The sequence below is a fragment of the Phyllobates terribilis genome, unplaced genomic scaffold (genome assembly GCF_046119375.1).
Source record: "Phyllobates terribilis strain yellow unplaced genomic scaffold, ASM4611937v1 Scaffold_1__5_contigs__length_1240528914, whole genome shotgun sequence".
Taxonomy (NCBI): Eukaryota; Metazoa; Chordata; class Amphibia; order Anura; family Dendrobatidae; genus Phyllobates; species Phyllobates terribilis.
In genome coordinates, this window is record NW_027362761.1 from 709,313,938 (window position 1) to 709,338,246 (window position 24,309).

The 24,309-nt window shown below is 43.2% G+C and overlaps 1 protein-coding gene across 7 annotated transcripts in view; it reads left to right on the forward strand.

Annotated features, from left to right (window-relative positions):
- The window catches only part of PWWP3A (PWWP domain containing 3A, DNA repair factor), a 165,832-nt gene that overhangs the window by 59,632 nt on the left and 81,891 nt on the right, over positions 1-24,309 (forward strand). For all 7 annotated transcript variants that reach the window (XM_073686203.1, XM_073686195.1, XM_073686223.1 and 4 more), the window contains one exon: positions 5,981-6,041. In XM_073686203.1, coding sequence (XP_073542304.1) covers positions 5,981-6,041 — 61 coding nt within the window. The remainder of the gene's footprint in view (positions 1-5,980; positions 6,042-24,309) is intronic.

Below are 24,309 nucleotides of genomic sequence, written 5' to 3' on the forward strand. Positions count from 1 at the left end.
AGGCGTTGTAGGGAGGCCATACAGGCACGTGGAGGCCACACACAATACTGAGCCTCATTTTGACTTGTTTTAAGGACATTACATCAAAGTTGGATCAGCCTGTAGTGTGTTTTTCCACTTTAATTTTGGGGGTGACTCCAAATCCAGGCCTCCATTAGTTAATAAATTTGATTTCCATTGATGATTTTTGTGTGATTTTGTTGTCAGCACATTCAACTTTGTACAGAACAAAGTATTCAATGAGAATATTTCATTCACTCAGATCTAGGATGTGGTGTTTGAGTGTTCCCTTTATTTTTTTGAGCAGTGTATATCAAGATAAAAAATCCCTCGGCTCTCACCAGGAGCAGGGACTTAACATTCTGTGTGAAGTAAAGCAAAACCGAAAGAAATGAACTAGAGTATAAGTTGGTATATGTGTATGTTCACACTGATCACTAAACAGTCAAAACCTAAGATAGAAACAAAATGAACATGTACCCTGTTATAAGTAAAAAGCAATAGTGCATATAAAATAACATTGGGTACTTGGTAAACACTTTTTTTGATCAAACAAAGCCATCCTACCAGCTCCAAGGTGTACCCAGACGGGACAGTCCTAACCTATAGTATTAACCCCTTTACCACCTTGGACGTACTCATACATCCAAGGTCACATCCACCTCTTTGGCACGGGCTCCGGCGATGAGCCCGCACCTTTCCAGGGACAAAACATCTGATCAACTGTCATGTGCCCCTAACAGCCGCGGGTGGAATCGCAATCCACCCGCAACTGTTAACATGTTAAACGCCGTTACCAATCTCTGACAGCGGCATTTAACATGAAGTGCTGTCGGCACGCCCGTCACATGATCGTGGGACGCTGATGGGTTGACATGACAACCTGGGGTTTGCAGGAGACCCCTGTGGTTGTCATAGCCGATCTCTTATGAGCACTTTTGTTACACATGGCACACACACAAGCGATCGGAAGATCTCCGCTTTTAGTCTCCAATGGAGACTATTGTAGCATGTGAAAAGTAAAAGAAAAAATGTTTTTAAAAAATCTAAAAGTTCAAATCATCCCCCTTTCGCCCCATTCAAAATAAATAAAACCATGAAAAATCAATAAAAAGTACACATTTGGTATCGCCTCTTTCAGAACCGCCCGATCTATCAATATCAAATGAGAATTAATCCGATCTGTAAACGGTGTAACGAGAAAAAAAAATCAAAACGCCGAAATTGTGTTTTTTTTGGTCGCCGCAACATTGCAATAAAATACAATAACGGGCAATCAAAACATTGCATCTACCCCAAAATGGTATCAATAAAAATATCAGCTCAGCACACAAAAAATAAGCCATCACCCGGCCCCAGATTAAGAAAAATGGAGATGTAATGTTGGAATTTTTTTTCACCACTTAAATAAAAAAAAAAAGAACCTATACATGCTTGATATCTACGAACTCCTAATGACCTGGAGAATCATAATAGCAGGTCAGTTTTAGCATTTAGTGAACATAGCAAAAAAAAATTGCACTTTTTTTTGCATCTCCACTGCACTTAGAATTTTTTCCCATTTTGTAGTACACGATATGATAAAATGAATGGTGTCATTGAAAAGTACAACTTGTCCCGCAAAAATAAGCCCTCACTAAAATAATAGAAGAAAATGGATCCAAACATTTTCTAAAGCAATTTCTTCCAAATGCAACCCTATGTGTGGTCATACAATTCTGTTTGGGTGTACAGCAGGGGTCAGAAGAGAGAGAATGCCATTTGGCTTTTAAGGAGCAGAGTTTCCTGGAGTTATTTGTGGGCACCATTTGCAGAGCCCCTAAGCTTCCAAAACTAAAGAAATCCCCAAAAAGTGACCCCATTTTACAAATTACACTCAGGGAAATCATCTTGAGGTGTACTGGCTATTTTGACCCACTGGTGTTCTCCAGAAATTAGTGCGCAATGGATGTTGCAGAGTGAAAATTGCAAATATGCTATTTTAATGGCCAATGCATAGTGCCCGGCTTGTGCTTTCGGAGACATGTGCCTCATAGATAAGAGTTGTCCAGGACTTGACGATTGACGGCTCATCTCAATATAAAATTGGTGGGGGTCCGACACTCACGATCAGCTGAAACTGCTCCAGCAGTGGCCTGAACTATGGCTAGGTCCATACTGTGCTTGTGGACACTGTTGGGTGCATACACTCGGGAGGTGTGCACTGTCAGGATGGATCCTGAAGCATCCTTCCACCATTGGGACCCACTGTAAAGAGACCTATATCGCATGGTTTACATCTCTTTTCAGTGTCGTCGTACCCCCCCCCCCATTATAGGAAAGTGACAGATGGAGGCTGAAAGATCACACTTTTATCCTGCATCTGGTGAATGGATGGCCATGGTGACTTTACAGTATACGTCTGGAAACGTTTTGAGATGTATACTGTAGGCTAGGTACACGGACACAGTGTGCACCTAGCCTAAGTGATGTATGGGCTATATACGGCAGCCCCGTACATTGCTCGATGGCTGCTGCCGGAATACTGCTGTACATTCACTTCCATGGGAGATCAAGCTCAGGACTCGTCTACTAAGAAATGTGCAGGACTGCTCTGTTTTGCCCGTACATCGCTTAGACCCAGTTGCTGCCGGAGCAGTTTTCAGTTGATAGGTCGGTGTTCTGGTGTTGGACCAATCACCTATTGGAGAACTCTCCAGTGCATAGCTAATCACTGAATAGACCCAAAGAACCCCTTTAAATGCATTCTCCCCTCTGCAGCAGTGGCAAAAAAGTATTTATTATATCGCCATATTCCGATGGCTATAACTTTTTTTTATTTTTCTGCTGAAAGAGCTGTGTGGAACTTGTTTTCTGCAGGATGAGTTGACCTTTTTATTCGTACCACTTCGGACTACATACCATTTTTAATCCCCCTTTTTTCCATTTTTGGGTGGCAGAGTGAACAAAATCCAGAAATTAATAAATTGTTTTTATTTATATTTTTCACGCCATTCCCCTTGCGGTAGAAGTGATCAGGCAACTTTATTCTTCGGTTCATTACAATTGCAGTGATAGTAGATTTATATAGGTTTTTTTGTGTTTTGCTACTTTTGCACACTAAAATAAATTTTTTTACAAGCAGTAATTTGCTTTTCTATTATCATACTCCGTAAACAAATGAAGAAAAAGTTAGAGCTATCAGAGTTAAAGGACTTTTTTTTTTTTTACAGAACAAGATTACTTTTTTATTGATACCATTTTTTTTATTTTTTTTTGTATGTGAATTTTAGTCTGCTTTGTGTGTCAGTATGATGAAACCGCTATATTTTTGGCATTTGTTTTTTATTTTACGGTATTCACCAAATGGTGACCGTTTTACAAAATGCTTTGAGACGCAGCGATACCAAATGTGTACTTTTTTTTTTTCCCTTTACTTTTGTTTATACAGAAAATCAGCATTTTTACTTACAAAACATTTTCACACTTTTTTTCTTTTTTTTGTACTTTCCCTTTTTTTTATTTTTTCACATTTTTACAAACTTTATTTCAGGTTTTTTTTTTTTACTTAGTCCCAGTATTGGACATTAAACTTTCCCTGGCCTGATCGCTGATCTACTACTGTCAACCAGACCCAGACAGGAGGTGTGTCAGGTCCTGCATTTGGCTGGACCTTATAGGCCACCATACCTGGGTAAGGGTAACCCCACTGCCATTTTTCAGCCTGGAGTCACCATGGAGACCATTGGCATGACACGATCGCAATCGTGTTGTACTGATCAGAACAGAGCCCTCTACAAGCAGACGAATGCTGCTGTTGCTATTGACAGCGGCATCATAGGTGTTAAACGACCATGATTGGCGCTAGCTCCGATTGTTGGCGTTACTGTAGGCTGTCAGCTATGGTGTATAGCTGACACCCGCTGCTGATTTTGCCAGCTCTGCTACTGAGCCGGCTTGATCATACAATTACGGCAGTTTGCAAGAACGCACTTCCTGCAGCGCCGTAAATGTATGGTGCATGTCGAAAAGGGATTAAAGGGTTTGTACCAAGAATGGTTACTGGGGATCCAACTGCTTGGACCACCACAAATACAATACCAAGAACACCCACTAATTGCTGGGGGTCTAATTGCTTGGTCCAGAGAACTGGGCTCTATAGCTAACCATCTGAATAAAACGGAGGTCAAGCTTGCCCACCTCCTCTCCATTCATTCTCAATGGGAGTGCTGAGATTGCAGAGTTCTCACTTGGAACTTTTGGTGTTTTTTTTCCTGTTTTTCAGTACATTACATGGTGAAATTAATGGTGTCATTCAGAACTTCAACTTATTCCTGCAAAAAACAAGCCCTCATTCTGCTATGGCAACAGAAAAAAAATAAGGCTCTTTAAAAGAATGGTAGGAAAAAACAAAAGTGCCAACTAAAATTAGCCACAACTGCGAAACCACTACATGCTAACGAGAAGCAAGTGGGAGATGATGTAGGACCAGTAAGTGATGAGCACTGGGACCTCAGCTGGGAAGTCCCTAAACAGGTTTCTCCTAACTACACTGAAACAGACACACAATGATATATTTTTCACCATACGTAGTACGCCATGTTCACACACGTTGTGTTTTGCTGCACATTTTTATGCAAATTTTCAGCAGTGTCTAGCAGAACCAGCAAGGTCTATGAGATTCCGGGATTCTCTGTTCACACTTGTTGCTTTTTGTTTGCTGCGTATTTGGAAAATAGAGCATGTCACTTCTTCCAGCGTTTCTGCAGCAGAAAACACACCTGCGTGTTTTCACCCATATGAAGTAATGGGTGGCCAAAAATAAGCCGCAAATACACAGCAAAGAATGCAACAAATATGCAGCAAATACGCACGTTTATTACGCAGCTGTTTTCCCGCCAGAGAAAAGTTAGCAGCAGATTTGCAGCAGAAAAAAACACGTGTTTGAACATAGCCTTACACCCCATCCGGAATGCAAAGGATACAAGCTGAATTCCAAAATGAGTGCCCCCAATATCACATGGGAATGGTTTTTTTTCACCTTCTATGGGAGTGCCTGGCGATTAGGGGATACTGGACCCAAGTGGTTCAGTCCCTATATGATCACATGGGGATCCCCATCACAGATGACCTTGGTACTACACATTCATCTCCTATTCAAATCTATAGGAGGCGGACGTGTAGTACCCTGCAATGGCCAGTATCAGAATAATGAGCAGCTCAACAAGTGAATACTGCTGGTCGCCGCCAACACGGATAAGAGGTGATCAGCGGGGGTGCCGGACCCCGACCTAAGGTTAAGTCATCAATGTAACCGTAGTGGACAACCTCTTTAACTAGTGGTGAGGGGGTGGGATTGGTACTGATCAAGCAAAGAAAGTGTGAGGAGGGCTTGTGGGGCTGCACTTTCTTCTATGTGGTATTCGAGCCCGCCCTTTATCAGTTTATCTCATTAGATGGGAATGGACCAGCAGCAGTGACTGTTTAGCTTCGTTTATTTGGTATGATTTTCCATTTGTGGGCGGAACCCACTAAGAGATTTTGTGATATTCTGTTCAGATACTATGTACTAAGTGTATTTACATTTGTTCCTGGTAATGTATGTGATCCTTTATATCTCCTTAATGAGCTTTATTTGGTTTACACAAAAAATGGCCATGGTAGAAAATGGTTAGACTATTTTTTACAATACCTGCATTAATACAAATGTATACATCTGTCATAAGGTTTATACCACCTTATCTGAGAGCAGGAATCCTGATTCCAGTGATGTGTCACTCACTGGACTGCTTGGTGTAGTTTTGATAAAATCACATGTACAAGAAGAGCTGTCTCCGTGTGAGTGACCATCATAAAAAAACTATATATCCTTGAGCTGTGTATCCCCCTCGACCCAATGCTAACCGTTTATTAGGCAGAGCCGCTTCAAATTGTATTTTTATTGCCTTTGTAATTTCCTAAAGTTTTAAAACTAAAGACCATTTTTGTTCTCATTTTATAGCTTTAAAGTTGCACTTCGAACCATAAAACATTATGACTGTCCAGAAAAACAGCAGTTTTTGGTAAGTTGGTGGAAAATTTCCATAAGTCAGTGACTCTTCAGATCCAACTATTTATTTTTTTTTTTTATGATGGAATAATCATTCATATCTTGGGGTATATTTGTACTGACTGAATATCTTGAATGTGTATTCCCTGAATAATCATATTATTTATAATACCCACTTATATAGCACCATTAATTCCACAGCGCTTTACAGACATTATCATCACTGTCCCCATTGGGGCTCACAATCTACATTCCCTATCAGTATGTCTTTTGGGGTGTAAAAGGAAACCAGAGAACCCAGAGGAAACCCACACAAACATACAAACTCCTTGCAGATGTTGTTCTTGGTGGGATTTGAACCCAGGACCCCAGCACTGCCAGGCTGCAGTGCTAACCACTGAGCCACCATGCTGCCCATAATCATCCTATGTAAACAGACTGACAGTCACAAGACAAAGTTTGCTCAAACCCTCAAAGGGAATCTGTCATCAGGTATGTACCACCTTGCCTGAGAGCAGGGATCCGGATTCCAGTGATGTGTCACTCACTGGACTGCTGCTTGGTGTAGTTCTGATAAAATCACTAAATATGCTAGCCCTCCATATTCATGTGCTCTGTTACCCCACCTTTTATGTGTACATTGTGTATATTTAGAAAGCTTCCAATCAATCTGTCAGTCAGTGGTGTGGCGGGGTTATACAGAGCGCAGCATTCAGAGAACTATTCGATCTGCAGCAGATAAAACGGTGACTCTATAAAATCTGCAGCAAACACATCTGAGAGGCCCATACATCATTCTGTTCTCAGACGTGGTAGCAAAAGCCTGGTCACAGATTCTGTTTAAGGACCCAAACCCATTTTTCAATTCTTACATGTCGCCTTATGTGGTAATAACTCTGGAATTCTTTAACTCCAATGATTTTGAGACAATTGCTTTTTGTGATAACGTTGGTGATAAATTTAGGTAAAAAGAATTGCTTTTATTTTTGAAATTATCAGAATGTAGTGAAAAATTAGAAATTTTCAAAACTATGAATTTTATGCTCTTTATATCCCATATGTATGTAGTTAAAATTGATATATATATATATTTATATTTATATTTATATTACACATACACACGGCTCCTAAAGGAAAGAGTGCAAATTTGGCTAGAACAGATTGGATACAATGCCACATTTGCAGAGCCCCTGAGGTGGCAGAAACCCCCACAAGTGATCCCATTTTGGAAACTAAACCTCTCAAGAAACTTATCTAAGGGTGTGTTGAGCTCTTTTCAACCATAAGTGCTTCACATAATTTTATAAGATTTGTCAGTAATAATAAAGTTTAAATAGACAGTAAGTGATGGGAGAAAATGGACCCCACAATTTCAGCAATTTCTCTTGAAGACAGTGATATTCCCATAAAGGGCTGGATACTACTTTGCTGGTCTTATGAAGGGGCTTGGATGGGAAGGAGTGTTATTTGACTTTTGGAGTGCAATTTTAGCTGGAATAGATTGCCAACACCATATTGCATTAGCAGAGCCTCTGAGGTAGCGAAATCCCCATTAAGTAACCTCATTTTGGAAACTATACCAATAAAGAAGTTCATCTAGGGCTGTAGTGAGTATTTTGAACCCACTGGTGCCTCACAGAATTTTCTGTCATTGGGCCATGGAAATAAAAAAAAAAAAAAAAAAAAATGTATGTATGTGTATAATACTAAGGAAATCCTGAAAACATGACCTGTTGGTGGGCCTTGAGGACTGGAGTTGGGGAACCCTGCTCTAGAGCATAAAGTGCGAGTTAGTGGACCCTTTGAGTAATAAATAAATGGGGTTTAATATGTAGGTAGTCCACACAGAAAAAACACTCCCTGAACTGCAAGTAGAGGGATAAGTAATTAGTTTTTAACTCTGTGTTAGTCCCTGCAAGGAAAGTTAATAGCTTCAATATAGTCTTTATAGATACAAGCATAAAAAAAAAATGTTCACACTAGGTAGCATAGTATTACGCCGATATATTACATAGCTAAGGAATAGAATTTCCTAAAATATCTAGATAAAAGGAAGCAAGAGAGTGATACACAACATATGAAACTAAGTTTACCACTGTTCCCTTTCAAAGTGTGTTTTGCCAATTGGCTTTTTCAGAAGGGGAGCTGTGGGCCCATCATACCGTGTGTATGGGGAGCTGTGGGCCCATCATACCGTGTGTATGGGGAGCTGTGGGGCCCAGCATACCGTGTGTATGGGGAGCTGTGGGGCCCAGCATACCGTGTGTATGGGGAGCTGTGGGGCCCAGCATACCGGGTGTATGGGGAGCTGTGGGGCCCAGCATACCGGGTGTATGGGGAGCTGTGGGCCGGGGCGTACATAAAAATCATGGGGCCCCATAGTAGAAGTTCTAATTGGGCCCCCTCCCCCCCGACATAAAATAAATATTTGTCTGTGTCACAGAAAAGCAGATCTCACAATTTTCAAGCCTTTACATAGTAATTTTCCTCCTGCTGAAGTCCTAGATTCCTCTTTCATTGCCCCCATAAAGTATGATGCCAATAAAGGTGCCCCCCAAACACAGTATGATACCCCATGGTGCATTCCTCCACATTAGCTTCCACATACACAGTATAATGACCCTACTGTGCCCCACCTCAACTCCCAAGGCAAAGTATGGTGACCCCAACAAAGTATGATCTCCAAACTCTGACTCCCACACAGCCCTCCATACAGTATAATGGCCCCCACAAAGCCCTCAAAATATTATAATGGCCCAACATAGCCTTCCATATAGTATAATGCGCCACTCATAATCCTCCATATAGTATAATGAACTTCCCATGATCCTCCATAGAATATAATGCACTCCCCATAGTCCTCCATACTGTATATTACACACCCCATAGGGTAAAATGCAGCCCCCATATAGTATAATGCACCCCATGGTATTATGGCACCACGTACTCACTGACTTTAAAATTCCGTATATTTTAAATAAGCCGACCCGAGTATAAGCCGAGGCCCCTAATTTTACCACAAAAAAACTGGGAAACTTATTGACTCTAGTAGAAGCCTAGGGTGCGAAATGCAGCTGCTAGTGATAAATTTCCCCAATCCTGGCATGCGTGGCCCTCCTCATCCCCCAATCCTGGCATGCGTGGCCCTCCTCATCCCCCAATCCTGGCATGCGTGGCCCCCCCCTCATCCCTCAATCCTGGCATGCGTGGCCCAATCACTGCACACACAAAACAAATAAACACTTATACTCGCCTTCCTTCCACACCTCTGCTCCAGCGCTGCGTCCTGTCTGCCAGCAGCTCATGTCAGCATCTGAGCAGCGCGCACTCTGACGCTGATGTGAGCTGCCGGTATATTCACTCCTCTCCACGCCGGGGCTATGGGCGTGGAGAAGAATGAATATGCATTCTCTTTAGTAGCCATCACTGTCAGCAGGAGCCGCGGCTCCTCCTTGCCCGCTGCTAGAGAGAATGAATATTCATTCTTCTCCACGCCCATGGGAGTGGAGAAGAGGGAATATTTATTTTCCCTTTAGCAGCGGGCACACGTGTTAGCTCGTTACCCCGCTGCTCCGGGGCCCCCCGGCTCACAGGCCCCATAGCAGTGGCGTGGCCTGCTGCCATTGGCGGTACGCCACTGGCTGTGGGCCCATCTTACTGTGTATAGGGGAGCTGTGGGCCCATCTTACTGTGTATAGGGGAGCTGTACATTGGGGGTCTCAGGGGACATTATTAAATGTTGTGTGCACTAAAGAAGCATTATTATTATAGGTACACTCAGGGTATTGTGACCGTCAAAGGTGCACAGGGCGTATTATTACTTTCTAGGGGCAAAATGTGGACACTATTTTCTAGGGCATTAATATTTTTTAGGGGGCAATGGCAATTTTACCTTCTAGAGGGCACAGTTGTGGGCATGATTATGTGAGGCAGTAAGAAGAGCGCTGTTATTGTGCCACACAGCAGGTACAGTAATAGGGACACGACAGCAGTGGCTCAGCATTGGGTGGAGTAGTTTGTGCTGGTTGAGAATAGATGGAGATGGTGCAGGAAATGTGAGAAGTCAAATGTGTCCATGTTGTAATCTCTGCACACAAGTCGTGGCTGGAAGAAGTTGTGATGTCTGTCAGGGCCAGATTGAAAAGATGGGAAAAATGAACGACTCCATCAGAACAAGCATCCTCTGTAAATCACCATCTATAACTGTACTGTAATTACTTGCATCTTCTGCAACACTGGTATCTACCACTATATGGTCACCGTATGGCGGTAATATCAGTCTTGATTTTAGTGTTGAGATTTATTTTCAATAACAGCGCGGTCATCTGCTGAGCTTCTCCCTTACCCACTATTTAGGTGCACCACCATAGTTGTAATCTGTGTTACGGTTTAGGGGCCCACTCAGATGTTTGGTCCCCCCTGGGCTGAAACCCTAGCTACGCCTCTGCCACTAAATTATATTACTGGCCAGCAATCCTTGTCAGTATGTGCACAATGTAGCACACAATAGCATCGATCGATCATGTTCTATTAATCATTATTATGCATCTAACACTGCCTAGCCCTTGATGACTCGAGACGGCAAATAGAAAATGATGAAACGCGTAGGGATTGTAGGTAGAATGGACAGGTAGTCAATATCATTTAGTGGTGTTCACTCTTATCTTGACTCAGGTTTCCATCTAAATCCCACAATAAATGTGGATATATGTGATTTGAGCTATATGGCTCATTCACATGATTTTTTCACGTGCAAGAAAAACGTACCAATTATTCTTATCAGACTTTTACCAGAGTTTGATTAGAGTGTTATCAGTTTTTCTTGCAAGTGGAGAAATTTAAAAAAAAAAAAAAAAAAAAGTTTCTCAACTCACTGAAAATTGGACCGCACTTGGATGAAATCAGTGTGCAGTCCGATTATTTTATTTATTTATTTTTCTTCACAGACCCATAGGCTTGCATTGCCAATTTTGATCCGATCCTCCAGAAAATATCGGAGACATGTCCAATTTTGTTCTAAGACCACTTGGTACAGGGAAAAAAATCGGACATGTGCACAGCCCAAGAGAATATCATAGGTACAAGTACTATAAAAACCACAGATATCACTTGTACGTGAAAATCAGACGTGTGTATGAGCTTTTATACTCCTTTTTGGGAGGCAGAATGAACAAAAACAGCAGTTCAAGAATTGTTTTTAATATCTATCTTTTATACACTGTTTACCCTGCGGTGTAAGTGGTAAGACTGCTTTATTCTTCAGGTCCGTAAGAGTATAGTGTTACCAGATTTCTATGTTTTTTTTTTTTCTTTGATTTGATACTTATGCAATCTAACAAAAAAATCGGGATTAGACCTACCGGTAATATTGTTTCCAGGAGTCCATCCTGACAGCACCATGGAGGTTGTCCTTCCATCCTTATAGGGACAGGAAACACACGAGAGGTTAAAAGACCCCTCCCACCCACACCCACCACTGTATTTTCCAAGTACCACACCAGGTTGGATGCAACTCAAACTTTATTATTAAATTCCTGTACAAATTAACTTTCACCATAGTACAAGAATCAAAGGGAGGGAAGTAACAGTGCTGTCAGGATGGACTCCTGGAAACAATATTACCGGTAGGTCTAATCCTGGTTTTCCAGGACGTCCCTCCTGACAGCACCATGGAGAATACCAAAGCATGAAACATTTTAGTGAGGGACCACTCACTGCCTGCATCGCTTTTCTACCAAAGCCCATCTGGTAATTTGACGTGGTATCTAATTTGTAATGTTTACAAAAAGTACTAAGCATAGACCAAGTGGCTGCCTGACAAATTTGTTCTACCGATGCCCCAGCCCTCTCTGCCCAGGATGTAGCAATTGCTCTGGTGGAATGGGCTTTTAAACCCACAGGTAAAGGCTTTCCTACAGATTCGTAAGCTAAGCTAATGGTGGACGTTATCGACCTAGCTAAAGTAGGTCTGGAGGCCTTCTTCCCCTGGTTTCTACCCCCGTACTGAATAAACAAATTATTGTCCTGTCTCCATTCACTAGTTACCTCCAAGTAGTGGATAACTGTCTGCCTTTCATCTAAAGAATGAAAAAAAAAAACTTTGATTTTTAGGCTGTTGGCAGAAAGAGGGAAGTACGATCTCCTGATTTAGGTTTTGGAGAGAAACTACCTTGGGCAGGAACGCTGGATTTAATTTTAGGATTATCCTTTCATTGAAAATCTGAATATAAGGGTTTTGAGCAGAAAGAGCCTGAAGCTCTCAGCTCTCCGAGTCTTTTAGCTGAGGTGACAGCTACCAGGAAGATTGTTTTAAATCTGAGCCTAGCAATGTTAATCTCTTCTATTGGCTCTTAAGGGATTTCACATAGGGCGTTGAGCACTAAATTTAGATCCCAGGGGGGAACTGACATCCTTAACGTGGGTCTTAACCTCTGGATAGCTCTAGAAAACCTTACCATCCAAGGGTGAGCTGCCAAGGGAGTGTCACAAAGACACTTAATGCCACTATCTGTACACTTAAAGTGCTGGGTTTCAACCCTTTTTTAAATCTAGAATCTTTGGAATATCAGGGCAAGAGAATTCTATTGAAGGACTGCCACTTTTCAAACAAAACCTCTTCCAGATTTTATTATAAATCGCTAATGTGACTGGCTTTCGGCTCGCCTGAATTGTTGGGATCACTTCATGCAACAAACCTCTGGCTCTTAGGATCTGCCTGTCAGGATCCAAGCTGACAGGTGTAGGCTTTCCAGGTCCGGATGGGACACTGGACCCTGAGAAAGAAGGTCTCTCCTCACTGGTGGCAGGACTGGACCTTCCTGGCACATCTTGCGCAGCAGAGGGAACCAACTTTTTTGGCCAAAACGGGACTATGAGCAATACTTCTACTCAGTCTTCCTGGATTTTCCTGAGTGCTCTCGGAATTAGGGCTATGGGAGGGAAGGCGTACAACAGAACTCCCTTCCACACCTGATTCAACGTGTCGATACCTTTTGGATGATCTCCTGGATTGAGGGAGTAGAACCTCTGAACCTTCGCATTTTTCTTTGTTGCGAAAAGGTCTAGTTGGGGGGTTCCCCATAGATAGCACAGGGACTGGAACACCTCACCATTGAGCTCCCTTTCTGTAGGTCGAATTCACTGCCTGCTCAGATAGTCTGCCACGGAATTCTTGGAACCCTCCAGATTGTCTTGTCGATATCTGCGGTCTTTCTTCTCTCCCCAGGAGAATCTTTGTGGTTAGGTCCTGCAGCTGATGGAATCTTGGGCCTCCCTGGTGGCGAAGAAATGACACCATTGTCTGACATAATCTTCAGGTGTTTCTTTGTTAGACAGGCGTGGTTCCGTTTTAAGGTCTCCCAAACGGTGCACAGCTCTCTGCAGTTTGAGGACTGGGTTCGGATGTTCAGAGGCCAGACCCCCTGGAAAAAATCTCCAGCTATGTGGGAACCCCATCCTTCCTTGATTGCATCTGTTACGATAGTGACACAGGGAGACAGTACCCATGGTACTCCTGATGTTCTCGGGAAAGGTCCACCATTCCTGGGATCTTCTGACTCCCAGGGATAAATGAATCTCCTTGTCCAGGGAAGTTTGTCGCCTGTCCCAGGATGAAAGAATGGCTCTCTGAAGCGTCTTGTGTGGAATTGACCCCACCTGACACATGGTATGCAGGCCGTGAGAGTCCCTAGGAACTTCATCGCCGTCCTCATCGACGATCGATTCTGTAATAACAGCCGCACTCTGTTCTTTACCATTCCCTGTTTCTCGACAGGTAAGAAATACATCCTTTGACTGGAGTCCAGGATAACTCCCAATAATTTCTTCTTGGTCCCTGCCACAAGGTGCGATTTTCCTGGATTTATTATCCAGCTCACATCTTCTAACGTTGTGATGACCGTTCTGAGCTGCCTTTTTAGTTTGGTCACGGATTCTGATATTAACAGGAAATCGTCCTGATGGGGAACTATAATAATCTCCTTTTCCTTTAGGTAGGATACTACTTCTGCGACCAATTTGGTAAAGATTCTGGGAGTCTAAGCCAGACCGAAAAGAAGGCATTGGAATTGAAAGTGGCAATTTCGATTTCCCTGTTTTATTGCGAAACGCAGATACTCCTGACAATTGGGATGGATGGGAACGTAATAATAGCAGTGTTTTGGATCTATTGTCACACATCACTGAATCCTTGTCTATAAGGGGAATGGTGGACTTTATAGACTCCATCCTGAATCTTTTGTACCTTTTTTATGTACCGATTCAGCGGTTTTAGATTTATTATAGTTCGGCTTTCTCCTGATGGCTTTTTGACAGTAAAGAGACCCGAATAATGACCTAGACCTAGCTCCAACTTGGGAACTGGAACTACCACTCCTGAGTCTGAGTTCTCTGATGTCTGACCACATAGGAGAAAGGAAAGAAACTGACGGGGGATCTGTAACCGCAAATCTCCTGGGAGGTTCCTGGATAAATTCCAGAAAATACCCCTGAGATCGTTTTTTGTACCCACTGATTCTGGGAGATGCGACGCCATGCATCCGCAAGTTGTCTGAGACGTTCCCTAACTCTTATGGCGTCATTGCCTCCTACCACCTGATCCTGAACCAAAGGGAGGGAGGGGGCCTCTACCTCTACCCCCTTTAGGGTAGCTCCATCAGCCTCCTTTTCCTTTACCCCGGTATGCCTGCCTCTGGGAAGGACAAGATCTTTGAAAAGGAAAGGATCTTCCTAACCTGTCCTCAGGGAATCCCTTTTTTTTTTTTTTTTTAATATCTGAGGCGCCTTCTAGAATGCTGTTCAGTACTGGACCAAATACTCTCAATCCCGAGAAGGGAATGGAACAAAGATTGTTCTTAGACTGATTGTCACCTGACCAAGTCTTCATCCAGATGGCTCTTCGAGCCGCATTGGATAGAGACGAGTTATTTCTAGCTGCGAATCTAATAGATTCTGCAGATGCGTCAGCTAAGAAGCCCATCGCCAATTTCATTGAGGAAATACATTCTAGCAGCTCTTCTCTGGAAGTCTTCCCTCTCAACTGCTCCTCCAGCTGGTCAATCCACAGGTGCATGGATCTAGCAACAGAAGTAGCGGCTATGTTAGTTTTCATGACTGCAGCTGACGCTTCCCAAGCTTTTTTCAGGAGACCATCGGCTTTCCTGTCCATGGGCTCTCTAAGACTAGATGAATCTTCAAATGGTATTGAAGTTTTCTTAGCCACTCTGGCCACAGGGACATCAATCTTCGGAATCTCTTCGCAATTTTTAGTGTCCTCTGGCTCAAAAGGTAGTCGCAGTCTAAAATCCCGAGGAACGAGTAGCCGTTTTTCTGCGTCCTTCCACTCCTCCAGAATCATTGCCCGGATGTGGTTGTTTACCGGGAACACACGATGTTTCTGTGACCTTAAGCCCACAAACATCTCGCCCTGAACTGACTTGGGTTTTGGGGTTTCCTCAATCTGCATGGTCCCTCTTGTGGCCCGGAGCAGTTAGTCAGTGTCTTCTGAGCAAAATAGGTATTTTTTGCCTGTTTCCGGGGGTTTCGATGTGACCTCTCCCTCTTCTTCCAGGTCAGAACTTATGGACTGGGCATCTTCCTCCGAAGACAATTCCATCTCCCACCGTGGTCTTTTGGGACGTGGGCCTGGCGGAGTTGGATGTGCCGGTAATAGACTAGAGATTGAGGCTTGGACCTCCTCTCTAACCATGGAACGCATGTCCATGAGGAAGGAAGATTGTTCATCCTTAATAATTTTAAGGGTGCAACCTTGACACAGCTTTTTTTGTCCAGGAACTGGATAATTTAACATTGCAAATAGCACATCTCTGGCTTGTCCTAGTATGCATTATAAGGGACTAATTAGCATTAGGCTTGTAGATAAAAAAAAAAAAAAAAAAAAAAAAAAAAAAGTGAGGGATTCCAAAACAAAGGTCACTTGCTGACACCAAGGGCTGCACAGCAGGAGTCTCAGCCTTTCCCATTTCCTATATCGTCCATACTGATCTTAGAGGAGTACTCTATCACAGCAGACTAATGTGTATCCAAGAACAAGGCAGTCTTGTATGTCCTATCTTGTCTTCAGTAATCAGTTGACCACCACCTGGCCAACGCCTCCTCCGGAAATCCATGCTGACCACATGGATGACGTAATCAGCTTCTCCTTGCCCTGGGACCTCCAATGGGGCCGCAGGCCGAAAAAGAAGTCCTCATAGGATGATAATCCCCACACTCCTGGTGCCCAGCACCCTCCTGCGCTGCACTCTGGAACGCATGCCCAAAACCAGAAGTATGCGCCGCTTCATCCGGCCTCAGGACCTCCTGCGTTCCACCATGGAACGCACGCCTTAAGCACGTGATGCCGCGTGTGATGTCACCGGAAGTGCGCCTCCATGCGCTCCAGCAGCATCGTTCTGGCCGGCGGTGAGAGCAGAGAGGCCCCGCTGGGAGGGAAGCGGCCCCAGGACCAGGAACCCCTGCTCAACTGGATGTCTGGCTGAGGAACCCCTCTTCGGGGGGTGTCAGCCTCGGGCCACTTGACAGGGGGGGGGGGGGGAGAGGATGGACCCCAGACCCGCCCACCCTCCCTGAGCCCGCAAGATAATCCGTGAAGGGCTGTAATGCCCCATCCATCTTCTCTCGTGTCTGTCCTTACAGGGACAGGAAAAACACTGGTGGGTGTGGGTGGGAGAGGTCTTTTAACCTCTCGTGTTTCCTGTCCCTATAAGGATGGAAGGACAACCTCCATGGTGCTATCAGGAGGGATGTCCTGGAAAATATATTGCCATAACTTTTTTTTTTTTTTTTTTTTTTATCCTTGCCTAGCATCCATATGCAATGCATTTTTAACATTATCTTTTACATACTATAATACTCTATGTAAATTAAATCTAGTTGCCATAAAAATAAAAGAAATCTTATGACATATATGCAGTATATCACAAAAGTGATTGCACCTTTCACGTTTTTGTAAATATTTTATTAATCCTTTCATGGGATAACACTGAAGATATGACACTTTGATACAATGTAGTCAGTGTACAGCTTGTATAAGGCTATGTGCCCACGATGCAGAAATGCTCCGGATTTTTCCTGAGCGTTTCTGCATCTCCCTGGCAGAAAAACCACATGCGGATTGTACATGCGGATTGTACATGCGGATTGTACATGCGGATTGTACATGCGGATTGTACATGCGTTTTTCCTGCCAGGGACATGCAGATGTGAAGCGTTCTTAACTTGCATTTCCACATGTGGGTTGTCAAGCGCTTTCCAAGCGATTTTAGCATCACTTGGAAAGTGCTTGTCAACTTGGTCACATTATATAAATCCATGCAAACGGCATGGATTTATATAGTGTGACCGAAAGAATGGTAAAAAATAAAAAATAAATCTATACTTGCCTTCTGATGTCCCCCGGAGTCTTGCTTCACTCCGTCCTGGCTGCCGGCAGATCGCGGTGGACTACACTGAAGGACCTGCCGTCACATGACTATGATGTTAGCGCAGGTCCTCCAGTCCATTGCGATCTGCCGGCAAGGGAGGACGAGCGCACCGCGGGCCATCAGAAGGTAAGTATAACATTTATTTTTTTATTTTATTCTTTTTTTTTACAGTTTTCTATGGTACCCGGGTCCGGAGGAGAGTCTCCTGTCCTCCACACCTGGGTACCATCTGCGCATTGAACGCATGTATTCCGTATGTGCTTATCTAGTGAAGCGGAAGACGTGCGTTCTAATGCAAGTCAATAGCGGCGAAAACGCAGCGCTTCCTCAAAATAATTGGTAGTTCTGCGTTTTTTTCCGCAATGATAATCCGAAGCGGAAATTTCCGCAGCATGTGCACAGCACATGTGGATTATCATTGGGGAACATGGCAGACCTTCTACCATGCACTTTTTAAGCGTTTCTGCAGCGTTTTTGCCGCTGCGGAAAAACTTAAAAAAACACATAGTGGGCACACAGCCTATCAGTGTAAATTTGGTGTGCCCCCTAAATAACTCAACACACAGCCATTAATGTGTAAACCGCTGGCAACAAAAGTGAAATTCTTAAGAGAATGGGATTCAAAGTAGATGTTCAATGCGGAGAAAAAAATGTGTTGTGCTATAGTGACAATGTGATTACACTGTTAGAAATAATAAATAGTCATAATATATTTTGTACAGAAATACTATATAGAAAATTTTTAAGCGTAGTGAAAAAACTTTATTTAGAATTTAATGAAATATACACTGCTCAAAACAATAAAGAGAACATTTAAACAGAATATAACTCCAAGTAAATCAAACTTCTGTGAAATCAAACTGTCCACTTACGAAGCAACACTGATTGACAATCAATTTCACATGCTGTTGTGCAAATGGAATAGACAATAGATGGAAATTATTGGCAATTATCAAGACACCCTCAAAGGAGTGGTTCTGCAGGTGGGGACCACAGACCACATCTCAGTACCAATGCTTTCTGGCTGATGTTTTGGTCACTTTTGAATGTTGGTTGTGCTTTCACACTCGTGGTAGCATGAGACGGACTCTACAATCCACAGAAGTTGCTCAGGTAGTGCAGCTCATCTAGGATGGCACATCAATGTGAGCTGTGGCAAGAAGGTTTGCTGTGTCTGTCAGCGTAGTGTCCAGAGTCCTGGAGGCGCTACCAGAAGACAGGCCAGTACACCAGGAGACGTGGAGGGGGCCGTAGGAGGGCAACAACCCAGCAGCAGGACTGCTACCTCCGCCTTTGTGCAAGGAGGAACAGGAGGAGCACTGACAGAGCCCTGCAAAATGACCTCCAGCAGGCCACAAATGTGCATGTGTCTGCACAAACTGTTAGAAACCGACTCCATGAGGGTGGTATGAGGGCCCGACGTCCACAGATAGGGGTTGTGCTCACAGCCCAACACCGTGCCGGACGCTTGGCATTTGCCACAGAACACCAGGATTGGCAAAGTCGCCACTGGCGCCCTGTGCTCTTCACAGATGAAAGCAGTTTCACACTGAGCACATGTGACAGACGTGACAGAGTCTGGAGACGCCGTGGAGAGCGATCTGCTGCCTGCAACATCCTTCAGCATGACCGGTTTGGCAGTGGGTCAGTAATGGTGTGGGGTGGCATTTCTTTTGGAGGGCCGCACAGCCCTCCATGTGCTCGCCAGAGGTAGCCTGACTGCCATTAGGTACCGAGATGAGATCCTCAGACCCCTTGTGAGACCATATGGTGGTGCGGTTGGCCCTGGGTTCCTCCTAATGCAGGACAATACCAGACCTCATGTGGCTGGAGTGTGTCAGCAGTTCCTGCAAGATGAAGGCATTGAAGGTATGGACTGGCCCGCCCGTTCCTCAGACCTGAATCCGATTGAGCACATCTGGGACATCATGTCTCTCTCCATCCACCAACGTCACGTTGCACCACAGGCTGTCCAGGAGTTGGCGGATGCTTTAGAGGAGATCCCACAGGAGACCATCCGCAACCTCATCAGGACCATGCCCAGGCGTTGTAGGGAGGTCATACAGGCACGTGGAAGCCACACAATACTGAGCCTCATTTTGACTTATTTTAAGGACATTACATCAAAGTTGGACAGCCTGTAGTGTGTTTTTACACTTTAATTTTGGGGGTGACTCCAAATCCAGGCCTCCATTGGTTAATAAATGTGATTTCCATTGATGATTTTTGTATGATTTTGTTGTCAGCACATTCAACTTTACACAGAACAAAGTATTCAATGAGAATATTTCATTCATTCAGATCTAGGATGTGTTATTTGAGTGTTTCCTTTATTTTTTTGAGCAGTGTATTTTTCCTCTATTTACAAAAAAAATTAAAATTTTATCATGAAATATAGATATACTTTTCATGAAATAATTATTTTATTCCTATAGCAGTTCACGATTGTCTTAGTAATCACTTTTTTTGTCAGTCATCTCACATGGCTCACTCAACAATTTCACCTATTGACATCAGAACATAACACAAGTTCAAATCCAGTTTATACAAATAGAATATTTTATTTATTAAGGCTGGGTGCCCACGTAGCGTTTTTCAAGCGTTTATGCTGCGAAATTTCCGCAGCGTAAACGCTTGTTAAACGCTAGGTAATCCGCACCCCATGGTCCCCAAGGGGATTCCGCATGTTCTATGCTCATGCTGCGGATTTTTCCGCAGCGTTTATGCTGCGTACAAAAATCCGCAGCATGTCATTTAATTTTGTGGAAGCGCAGCGGAACTCCCGCCATTGACTTGCATTGAAACGCATAGAAACCGCGACTGTACATTTGTACAAGCATCTTCTATGCGTCTCTATGTGCGGATGGTACCCAGTTCTGGAGGAGAGGAGACTCTCATCCAGACCTGGGTACCATTGTACCTGTAAAAAAAGAATAAAATAACAAGTAAAGTTATATTCACCTGTCCGGCGGCTTCTCTCTGAATGCCGGCATCGCTTGAGGACCTGCGGTGACGTCAGTCATGTGACCGCAGGCCCTTCACCGCTCTGTCTCGCGATATGCCGGCAGCCGGGAACCAGACAGGAACGAGCGCTGCTGCACACACCGGGGCCTCGGGGGTGAGTATAGCTTTATTTGTTTTAATTTTTACGGTTCACACTGTATAAATCCATGCCGTTTGCATGGATTTATACAGTGTGACCTAGTTGTCAAGCACTTTCCAAGTGATGCTATCGCCTGGAAAGCGCTTGTCAATCTGCATGCGGAAACGCATGTGGATCCGCATGTATTCTGCAGGAAAAAACGCATGCACAATCTGCATGCGTTTTTTCTGCCAGGGAGATGCAGAAATGCTGCAGAAATTTTCTGCTTCATTTCTGCATCGTGGGCACATAGCCTTAATTTTAAAGAAAATTTTATATTTGTTCAAAAAAAATCTAAAGAAATTTTTGTTCTTCAAACATGTCAAGCCAAAATAACCTCTGTTCTATATAAATGGGTATAATTTTAGGTTTCTACTCCAAACTAAAAAAAAAAATTTTTTTGTTTAATTGTAAAAGGTGAACTTATACACCATATACAACATATCATGTGCCTCTTTTGCGCCAATATTTGAATGCCACTCCTTTAACCCTTTCGCGCCATAGCCGGTTTTCGCCTTCGTGACCAGGCCAATTTTTAAAATTCTGACCAATGTCACTTTATAAGTTATTATCTCTGGAACGCTGCAACGGATTCCACTGATTCTGAGATTTGTTTTTTTTCATGACATTGTATTTCATGTTAGTGGTAAAATTTGTTCGATATAACTTGCGTTTCTTTCTGAAAATATTGGAAATTTGGCGAAAATTTCGCAATTTTCAAACTTTTAATGTATGTGTCCTTAAATCAGAGAGACATGTCACACAAAATAGTTAATAAATAACATTTCCCACATGTCTACTTTACATCAGCACAATTTTTGAAACATATTTTTTTTTTTTGTTAGGCTGTTAGAGTTAAAAGTTGACCAGCAAGTTCAAATTTTTCCAACAAATTTACAAAAACATTTTTTTAGGGACCACATCATATTTGAAGCCACTTTGAGGGGCCTATATGACAGAAAATACCCAAAAGTGACACCACTCTAAAAACTGCACCCCTCAAGGTTCTCAAAGCCACATTCAAGAAGTTTATTAATCCTTCAGTTGCTTCACAGAAATTAATGGAATATGGAAGGAACAAATGAAAGTTTTACTTTTTCCCACGAAAATGTTACTTTAGCCCCAAATTTTTCGTTTTCACAAGGGTGGCAAGAAAAAATGTACCCCAAAATGAGTTGGGCAATTTCTCCTGAGTACGCTGATACCCCATATGTGGTGGAAAACTACTGTCTGGGACCATGGCAGGGCTCGGAAGGAAAGGAGCGCCATTTGACTTTTGGAATGCAAAATTGTCTGAAATCGTTAACAGACACCATGTCACGTTTGCATTGCCCCTGAGGTTCCTAAACGGTGGAAACCTCCTACAAGTGACCCCATTTTGGAAACTACGCCCCTTGAGGTATCCATCTGCTGGTGTGATGACCATCTTGATACCACAGGTGCCTCACAGAATTTTAACTGTATATTGGGATGTGAAAATTAAATATTACTTTTTTTCATGAAAAAGTTGATTTAGCCTCAAACTTCTCATTTCCACAAGGGTAAAAGGAGAAAATGGACCTCAGTCGTTTGTGCAATTTCTCCTGATACCCTATATGTGGTCGGAAACTACATTTTAGCCAGAGTGCAAAGCTCAAAAGAGAAGGAGCGCCATATTGGAGAGCAGATTTTGCTGAAATGGTTTGTGGGTGACCTGTCACATTGTCAGAGCCCTTGAGGGATGCTAGAACAGCAGAACCCCCCTCCAAAAGTGACTGTATTTTAAAACCTATTCCTCTGAATGAATAGTGGTACAGTGAGCATACTGACACCACAGCTGTTGTATAGAAATTTATACTATTGTGCAGTGAAGAAAAAATAGTTACCACTTTTACCACTAAAATGTTGTTTTAACCTCAGATTTTACATGGGAAAATAGGTAGATAGGTAAATGGTCCCTACACCCATAGATGAATTCCCAGAGGGGTGTCATTTCCAAAATAGGGTCACTTCTGCTGTTGACACTTTCAGAGCCACTAAGTGCCAGAACAGCAGAATCCCCGGTGAAGTGACCCCATTTTGGAAATGACACCCCTCTGGGAATTCATCTATGGGTTTAGTGAGCATTTTAACTCCATGAATGATTTCCAGAAACAAGCACGCAATGGAAGGTTTAGATTCTGGAGAACCCCCCCCTACACCTGGAAATTAAGTGAGCTCTACTCGAATGTGTCCTTCACTAAATAAACCAAATGTTTGAATGACAAAATGGGATACATTTCTACAGTTTAAAAACGTGGTTCTGTGTGGAACATTTTAAAGCATAAGGCTGGCAATGATGGGCATTGTGGGCAATAGTAGCGGGTATCACGCCTCATTCCTCTCTTAGTACATACACGACATCTTTTCTGGGAGTTCTATCTTGTTTCCGTTGCTGGAATAAGTGCAATAAAATGTCGCTCAGTCTTTTTATATCTTCAGGTTCTAATGTACGAGCGAGGCTAACATTTTCAAAAACCTTTTCCTGATACTTTCCTTGATTTATCTGAATTGCCTGCTTTTCTTGTATAACACAAAAGAATTATATGTGGCCACCTGAAACACATAAATGACTAACTTTTTATACCAGGTGTATGATTTTCTTGATACCTGGCATGGCTGTAGAACCTGGTCTGCAAGGTCCACACACCCCCATGTGTTGTAGTCAATTACTGACACAGGTTTTTCCTTTTCGAGTAGTGGATCCTAGTTCTGCAGTACCCCTTGTGGCATCTGTGTGGATCGAGCTGAGGATAAAAATATTCTTCTTATCACTACACTTGAGGGATGTTGAAACCACTGTATGGCATCCATAGGAGGCAACTGTTTAGCGTATTCACCATGATGCATATGTTTAACAGAAGCCATATCCCTAGAAGTTACTGATTGTGAGGGACTGACCACTGGGACCCCAGCAATCCTGAGAACAGGACTTTGCAGCTCAGTCATGAATGGATTGGAGGGCGCATTATCGACTTCTGCTCTATTCATTGTCTATGGAACTGATGGTAATAGCCAATAGCTTTATAGCTAATGAATAGAGCAGAGGCCAAGCAGGCACAACTCTGCTGCATTCAGGACTGGACTGCAGAGCCCTGTTCTCAGAATCTGTGGGGGACCCAGTGGTGGGATCCCCAGTGATCAGCAAGTTATCCACGAGCCTATACATACACATACAGCTGCATCTCACTAAATTAGAATATCATCAAAAAGTTAATTTATTTCAGTCAGTTCTTCAAAACAAAAAGTGAAACTCTTATATTACATAGTCATTACAGAGTGACCTATTTCATGTGTTTATTTCTGTTAATGTTGATGATTATGGCTTACTGGCAATGAAAACAAAAGTCATTATCTCAGTAAATTTGAATAATTAACAAAAAACACCTGCTAAGGCTTCCTAAGCATTTAAAAAGGTCTCTTAGATTGTTTCATTAGGCTCCACAATCATGGGAAAGACTGCTGACTTGACTGATGTCCAGAAGGCAGTCATTGACACTAAATAAATGTAGCATCGGCGTCTCTGCCTCCTGCCAAGCAGAGACGCCGTCCCCCTTACCGCCGCGGTCCTGATCCGGCGTCTTCTGGCCTTGCTGGTGCACGCAGCTTCCTGGGCATGGTGCTTGGGGCGCACACGCTCCCTCCCTCTTAAAGGGGCCGCGCACGCCGTCCTAAAGAGT